This window comes from Colossoma macropomum, unplaced genomic scaffold (genome assembly GCF_904425465.1).
Source record: "Colossoma macropomum unplaced genomic scaffold, Colossoma_macropomum, whole genome shotgun sequence".
Classification (NCBI taxonomy): domain Eukaryota; kingdom Metazoa; phylum Chordata; class Actinopteri; order Characiformes; family Serrasalmidae; genus Colossoma; species Colossoma macropomum.
Window position 1 is genome coordinate 1 of NW_023494843.1, and position 8,618 is coordinate 8,618.

At 36.8% G+C, this 8,618-nt stretch overlaps 2 protein-coding genes across 2 annotated transcripts; both read right to left on the minus strand.

The window, feature by feature from the left end:
* Nucleotides 1-10: 10 nt before the first annotated feature.
* LOC118800292 (butyrophilin-like protein 3) lies at nt 11-800 on the minus strand (the record flags this gene model as incomplete). Its single annotated transcript, XM_036560502.1, has 2 exons — nt 413-800; nt 11-298 (listed from the first exon to the last, which is right to left on the minus strand). Coding segments are annotated over exons 1-2 (676 nt in total), but the record flags the coding sequence as incomplete, so codon positions are not given.
* Nucleotides 801-3,564: 2,764 nt separating this feature from the next.
* On the minus strand, nt 3,565-7,401 carry LOC118800291 (coiled-coil domain-containing protein 106-like). Its single transcript, XM_036560501.1, has 5 exons — nt 7,275-7,401; nt 7,067-7,088; nt 6,474-6,619; nt 4,534-4,779; nt 3,565-3,881 (listed from the first exon to the last, which is right to left on the minus strand). The coding sequence occupies exons 1-5, from the start codon at nt 7,399-7,401 to the stop codon at nt 3,565-3,567; spliced, it is 858 nt and encodes a 285-aa protein (XP_036416394.1).
* Nucleotides 7,402-8,618: the final 1,217 nt, after the last annotated feature.

Below are 8,618 nucleotides of genomic sequence, written 5' to 3' on the forward strand. Positions count from 1 at the left end.
AGTAACTCACCATAGAAGACACCAGCTTTGATATCTTTCTCCTTCGTGTGTTCTCTCAGTGAGACTCTGCAGTAGAACGTGTCGATGTTGTTCTTATGTACAGTGAAGCGTCGTTTCACACTGAACAGCTCAGCGTGTCTCTGTGACTTTGTAACTCCTGCAGTCTGAATGGCTCCTTTACAGTTCAGCCACTGTAGATCAGGCTCAGGAAACCAGCCTTTAGACTCACACAGTAAACTGAACTGTTTGGAGTTACTATCATAGCTCTCCAAGGTGATCACTGGACGCTCTCCAATAACTGTGGATTAAAGGAAAAAAATACGAGTGAGTGTGACATCACTTCCTTTCACACGAACATTTACTACAATAATAAGCTTTATTTTAAATATAATATAAACGGAACGACTTTTACCTTCAACTTTCAGATCAAAAGAGGCCGCATCATCCCAGAATCTGGACTCAACACGACATCTGTACTGTCCTTCATCACGACCTTTAACTTCACTCAGTCTCAGTGAGACGTTGTTCTTCTGTAGCTCCTCTTTAAACAGAGCTGTTCTCCCTCTGTAATGAGGAATCTGTCTGGTGTTCATGTCTTTATGATTTCCATAGAAATGAACTACAGCGCCTCCCAGGTCTGATCTGGTCCACGTAATGTTCAAATCCACAGCACTCAGACTGGACAGATCAGCCGAGTGTCGAACAGAACACGGCAGAACAACGTCAGAACCAGCTGCAGCGACAACAGGAGCAACTGGACCCACAACCTCAAACTTCTCTGTAAAAGAGGAACAGAACATTTAATAAACCACAGATAATCTACTCAATCACACACACACCACAGATAATCTACTCAATAACACACACCACAGATAATCTACTCAATAACACACACCACAGATAATCTACTCAATAACACACACCACAGATAATCTACTCAATAACACACACCACAGATAATCTACTCAATCACACAACACACCACAGAGAATCTACTCAATAACACACACCACAGATAATCTACTCAATCACACACACCACAGATAATCTACTCAATCACACACACCACAGATAATCTACTCAATCACACACACACCACAGATAATCTACTCAATAACACACACACCACAGATAATCTACTCAATCACACAACACACCACAGAGAATCTACTCAATAACACACACCACAGAGAATCTACTCAATAACACACACCACAGATAATCTACTCAATAACACACACCACAGATAATCTACTCAATCACACACACCACAGATAATCTACTCAATCACACACACACCACAGATAATCTACTCAATCACACACACCACAGATAATCTACTCAATCACACACACCACAGATAATCTACTCAATAACACACACCATAGATAATCTACTCAATAACACACACCACAGATAATCTACTCAATCACACACACCACAGATAATCTACTCAATCACACACACACCACAGATAATCTACTCAATCACACACACACCACAGATAATCTACTCAATCACACACCACAGATAATCTACTCAATCACACATATCACAGATAATCTACTCAATAACACACACCACAGATAATCTACTCAATCACACACACACCACAGATAATCTACTCAATCACACACCACAGATAATCTACTCAATCACACATACCACAGATAATCTACTCAATCACACACCACAGATAATCTACTCAATCACACACACCACAGATAATCTACTCAATCACACACACACCACAGATAATCTACTCAATCACACACCACAGATAATCTACTCAATCACACACACACCACAGATAATCTACTCAATAACACACACACCACAGATAATCTACTCAATAACACACACCACAGATAATCTACTCCATAACACACACACACCACAGATAATCTACTCAATCACACACACCACAGATAATCTACTTAATAACACACACACCACAGTTAATCTACTCAATTAGTCCCTCTTGATGATGTATTTGATGTATTTAGAGTTATAAATCATTAATTAATATATTAACAACACTTTACAAGACACCTATAAGCTCTTACTTCATGATTAACAAATGATGAGTAGCTCGGGAATTCAGTAGTTATTCTTCAGTTATGTACATACTACAATAAAAATTCATATGTTAGTAGCATATTTACAAACTTTAAAGTTTAGAAGTTCTTTAGCCAAAAAACCTTTCAAAGTAAAACATCTATAAACTTCTACTTAATGATTTACTAATCATAAACTAATCAAGTATTTAAGAGTTGTTCTTCATTGTTTTATACATTAATGGCAGTGGTGCCATTTGAGCAACACAGTCTACAACGTGTCCTCTTTACAAGATATCAGGGTTTTATAATGGTCCATATATAATAATACATAGAACTGTCATCACACCTCCCTGGAGAACTCCTTATTCTCTGTCTGCATATGTATGAAGACCTGGTGTTGTTGATGACCGTTTCCCTTCACTGCAAACCTGTCATGCAGGTTTCTCCACTACAGCATCTGGACGATTTGATCAGTCAGGCCCTTTCAAATGATCAAAAGGGTTACTTATATCACCCCACTGCTGCGTTCTTTCCACTGGTGCCCACACCTGCCTACAAAGCCAAAAAATGGACCAGCTCCTTCCTACCTGATGACCTAGAGCAGTTTAAGCTTCAAGTACAGCCCATGAAAGACAAACATCAAGACTCTTCCATTGGATCCCATGTGCTGGAACAAACTTCCACTGAACAGCAGAATTCCTCACCATCTTCAAATGGCGACTGAAGATCCATCTTTAGACTCCAGCCTATTTACAGTAGTAGAGATATGTTTTCTGAGTGGACAAGAAAGCACTTTTCTCTCGATAAGTGCTTTTCCTTTATGCAATAAATGTAATTTAAATACATATGCTACTATTTCATAACTAATGATTGACAAATCAGGATGTTATTCGCTTTTAGTGAATGTACTGCATATGCATTACATTATCACAAATCAAAGCTACTAATTCAACGTGCCTTTTGTGAACCACAGTAAGATTCATTACAAATTTTTGGGCCTACAAGTGATTTGTTAAACATTAACAAACAGTAGTGACTTTCTTACTCATGTTTTATAAAGGACCTGTTCATTACATATTAATTATTTGTAACATTTTTGCAGCCCCTAATCTAAAGTGGGAACTATTCCATATATATGAGTATCTAAAAATGCCTATAAGTCATTTACAAACTAAAGTCCTTTTTTTTACCTGCCTTTTGACTTTAGGACCTTAAAATCACTGAGAAACCTCAAAAGGAGATAACAGAGTAATTAGAACTTTATTGAATAAACCAAAAAGCAACAGAATAATTACACTGTAGTTTTTTACTCTGTAATAAACACAGTAGCAAACATTTTTACACTCCCTTTGCAAAAATTTTAAAGCAAAACACAGAGCATCTTACCAAAGTAAATGTTCCCTAAAAAGTGCTAATTTGACTCTATTATGCACAACTTCTAATTCCTAATTCAAGAGTGTTGGCAGTTGTAGCAAATAAAAAAACAAAAAACCAAACAACCTTCTTATTTTCTTTTCATTAAAGGTAAAAGTTTGTTTTTCTTTTTGTACATTTCCACAGTGGTCAACAACTGTGCATCATTGTTTAAAACATCCATGCACTTCTTTGCAAACACCTGCAATTTCTCTTGTCGCGAGTAACCCTCCAACAGCTTACTGTACTCTTGAGGTGCCACAATATCAAGCTCTGCAATGGGAGCATTGGCCACTACAGTATTTCTATCTACACCGACGGCCTTGTAGGCAGCATGAAGATTTTTCCCCCTCCTGTACTGCTGCAAAATCTTTCTGTATCTTCTTACCGCCTGCTGAGGATTTCCTGCTACAGAGAAACAACACAAAGATTAAAAAAAACAATCAAAAACATTACAGACAAATTAACTGAAATATTCCCTCCCATCAGTCCCTTAAACTTATTTCATTTTATACAGCAGGACTCTAGTCAGCGACTCCCAACTGATTTGAAACTTAAGACTTACGACTTGTGAGTTTTCTGCCAGAGAACTGAAACTGATTTGAACTGCTAACCTTAATAGAGGAAATTAATAAAATATTTAAAATCTAATCTAGTCTTTGCCTTATAGTTTTGCTAACTGATACAGTCTTGGACAGACATTACTGCAGTGTTGTTCTCCTGCACCTCACAGCATTGTCTGGTTTGAAACAGCTTTAAAAATTAGCCTTTTGTTAAAAAAAAACTGATATAGCAGAGATGTTTACAAGCTTACATACTATATAAACTGCAGACTAACCACCTGTTTCAAGTTGTGTTGTCTTTCTTTTTTAAACAGTGTAATGTATTTGTATAATGGAAGGCCCATTATTTTAGTCAGGTTTTTAGTAGGCTTTTACTTTTGGTTTGGCTAAACTCATAGACATAGACCCCAAAGACTCCACTCAGATTTATGAACACCTCTGTTTTACAGCAAGTAGAACATTAAATATATCTATGGGTTAGTTGTGGTTTCATTTACCTCTCTGTATGAATTGTTGCATTTTTCCTTCTTTTTCTTTTCTGCTCTTCTTTCTCTTGAGCTTTTTCTTGTGGCAGCACTTGTGTTTCTTTCCTTTCTTTCTCTGCTCATCAGAGGAACTTGAGGTTGATGTAGAAGAGGATGATGTAGTGGATGAAGACGAGTCAGACCACTCTGAGTCTTGGTCCCCACAAAGATCAATCAAATCTTCCTCTGCTGTGTCACCTTTCTGATCTTTCTTCTGGTCTAATATCAAACAAACCAAACATCAATGAGACATGAAGAGAAATAACAGATCTTTCTTTTGCAAATTATTCCAGTACTAATAAAATAGACCTACATAAAGCTGATCTCCAAAATAAAAAAAAACAGTAATTTTGACATGGGGTGCCCAAACTTTTATTCATACATATCTATCTATATCTATATCTCTATCTATATCTATATCTCTCTCTCTCTCTCTCTCTCTCTCTCTATATATATATATATATATATATATATATATATATAAAACCTGGACAAACACAAAGTATTTTTACAATATAAGCAATGCGTGTCTGTGTGGGGGTAATTAGCCTCCTTAGCCTCATGTATTAGTGATGTCTGCCATAAATCATGTGCACAGAATTGCAATACATTCTAGTGAGATGTTGACTAATGACAGGGCAAAGTAACCAAACTGGAGCTATATTTATGACAACTTCCTTAACCAAAGTCTGTCACAGTAGGCTACAGAATTAAACCCAGAGGAAAAGCTCTTGTTAAGAGCTGAACTGAAGGAGCATCGGAGGCTCTGTTAAGTGGTGGCAACTCAGAGGGTGGGGTCTACCCTTGAAACAAAACAGCAGAGAGAGCTCCGTCATAATACTGGGAGGGGCTTTTATCATTTAATGTGTCTTGGAGAGATGGATGTATGCACACTCGTATAACATATGACTAAAATTTGTCTCAAACTAAAATGTGACGAATTTATCCTTTTGACCCGACTTGATTTTAAACTTATAACGACGCAACAAAACTACAGACCTATGGCACTGAGCAATTTAACATTAATAAGTTTACATCAATGACATTTTTGTTGTGGGACGTTTGATCTTTGGTGAGAGTTCGTTGCTCACCACTACAGCAAATCCACATATAGCAAGTATCTGATGATATGTTAACTGTCAACCATTAATGACTTATTATTTTGTCAAATAAACACGTGTGGTTTTAATGATATAGGCTAGATTTTTTTTAAGAGGTAAAAACCTATCGAGCGGATAGGTAAATGTGGTTGTACCACACAGTAATTTTTACCCTCATGCTTTTCCCTCATTTCCCTTTTGACTGCCAAATTCACACACATATATATATATATATATATATATATATATATGTCTGGTTGGAAACCTGCGTCTATGCGCATAGCCTTTAATGTTGAAATTCTGCTTTATACATCGCTACTTTCAGGTGAAATTTCACATATGACCATTTTAAGACCAAATGAGGTCCCAGGTGTAAATGGGGTCATTGTGTATACCTCAATCAGCCAAAAATGTTTGATCAGATGTAGTGATCAGATCAGTCATCTTGCTATAAAATGAGTGTAAATGGATAAGCAGTTCTGTAAATGAGTCATAACCATAAATGCCCAAATACACAGAATTATGATTAACTACACACTCAAATTGTATGTCATTTTGCAATTGTCTCTGCTGTTCTGCAATCTGTGTGGCAAATGTAAAACTGTGCTACTGATGCATTACTGTCAACGGCCATTACTTTAAATGGACACAAACTGCGGCAAAACTTAAATAAAAAAAAAAAACATTCATTGTTGTGTGAAATAGTAGGAATTAACCACAGATATTTTTGTACAATTATTATTATGCAGGAGCACTAAAAAGTTCATAAGACTTCATAGCTACATTGCACCTCTACTAATAAAAAATACTTACATTTAGCTAATTGTTTTAGAAGACTGTCCCTTTCTTCTTTCAGGTCGGCAATTGTTTTTGACATAGCCTCTTCATTCTTCTTTGCTTCAGCCAGCAGAATCTGTTGTTTTCTCAAGGACATTGCAGCTGTGGGGCTAATAGGGGGCCTGCAATATTTTCAAAGAATTAAAGAAATCAATCTTGTTGTTGAGATTGTTTTGATATTGTATCAATGCAGTCCTTACATATACAGTGAGCCGTTTTAAAATGTAATGTGATGTTAACATTTCTCAAGACCAAACTTCTTTTTTGTTGATTCTCTATTTACTGAAACCTGAAAGGATAAATATTATAAACTATATCTGTGCGTTATACATTCCTCACAAGTCCTAATGAGATAGCATCAACAGAATATTAGCTAATGCTAGCCCAACAGCCACGGAGCTGCACAGGAGAAAGCTGAGTGACTGAAATAGCGTTACTGACTGAGAGGCTCCTAAAACGATCGTGGGAGCGATGAGCCGCCTCAGTCATCATTCGCTATACTTTCTCCAGCGATATACAGAGCAAACCCGTACTAACTCACTAGTTGGCTAACATAGCTTTACTCTTACAGACTCCAACAAAGCTGAAATGCTGAAATTCGACCGAGAATGTTAAAAACATACGATATAGACAACGAACTGCGAACTAACTCGCTAACGATAGCTAAGTGCCCTAGGAACAGGAGCTAACGCTAACTAGCGACATTTGCTAACGTTCGTTTATAGCTAGCAGACCGCTAACGCTAGCTGGCGGTATCATTACATTAACGCCGCTTACCTGCGCCATCCTCTCCATCCTGGTTGTCTTCCGTTAGCTTGTTTGTCTTTGTTGAAGACGACGTTGTGCCTTTATTTCCTTTCTGAGCTCGCCTGGACCGAGTTGAAGTGGCTGTGTTTAACTCCATTACCGCGAAACTTCTCCATGCAGCAGCGTGCGTGTTGTTGCGCCCCCTGGTGCAGCCCTGAATAAACTCAACTCGTCCACCAAAGTTCCACCTTCACTTTTAATAGTTTATTTGTATTTCAAAATACATATAATATGATTCATTAAACGTAAATCAAGTTAATTTGTGAAGTAAAAAAAAGGTATATAAATATGCATTATGCATGATTAATATAAATATGTACAATATATAGGTAATAAATAATGTTATAAGGTTGAATCTCATCCACTCGAGTGGAACATATTTAACTGCAGCGCATCCGGTTATAATTGCGCCAAAATGTTGTGTTTTGAGAAAAAAGTGAGGAAACTGATCGAGGGCAAGAAATCAAAAAGAAAACATCTAAAATTCATAGAGTGGCTCCAAAAGAAGAAACTACTACAAAGAAAGGTGAAATGCAGTCTTTGTCACCACAAGATGAAGCTCAAAGTCAGCGACTGCTCGGACTGCTATGAATGGTAGGTTAAGTCACGTTACGCTTTTTTTAATGTAAGTTAATGTAACAGAACAGAAGAAGTTAACCTAAGTTATCTAAAATAAGTTATTTAGTTGGCATAAGAAAAACTATAGTTTAACAAATAGCCATTACAGAAAGTAAATATTATTATCTGAAATAGATTTTGTATTTGTTTTCGTAATTAGATGTTTTGATCAAATACCTTATGCAGTATATTTTTTAAAAGTGAAACTACATTGTCTGTTCTAACTTATCAGATGTCAGAATTCATAAACTTCTTGAAGTGTTGTGGTAGTATGTTCTTGCCATATTGCCCATCTCTATAATGGATAGTAATTTAGTGTTGGAATTGAACATGACTATCCTAAATACCTTTTAGCCTAAATATACCTTGGACATAAATATAATTCCTATCCATACAGGAGGTGTCAACGGGCTATCCACAGGGGACGGCAAGTAAAGAGATCTGTCAGGCACAACTCTGCGTTTAGTCGTTCCAAAGTGTCTCTTTTCAAAAGGATGGAATTTGTATACAGGTGAAAGCAGCTTACACATACAGGTTTACTAGGTCTTAGCAACAGCATTCTATTGCTGCATATTACAGGTGTGGGTGGGGTGGCCATTTGAACTTGAACTTTGCACTTGAGTTTAATATTACCAAATACTAAATATTATTCTTGTTCAGAATGTGCAAAGACTATGTGTTTCTGCCCTGTAAAAA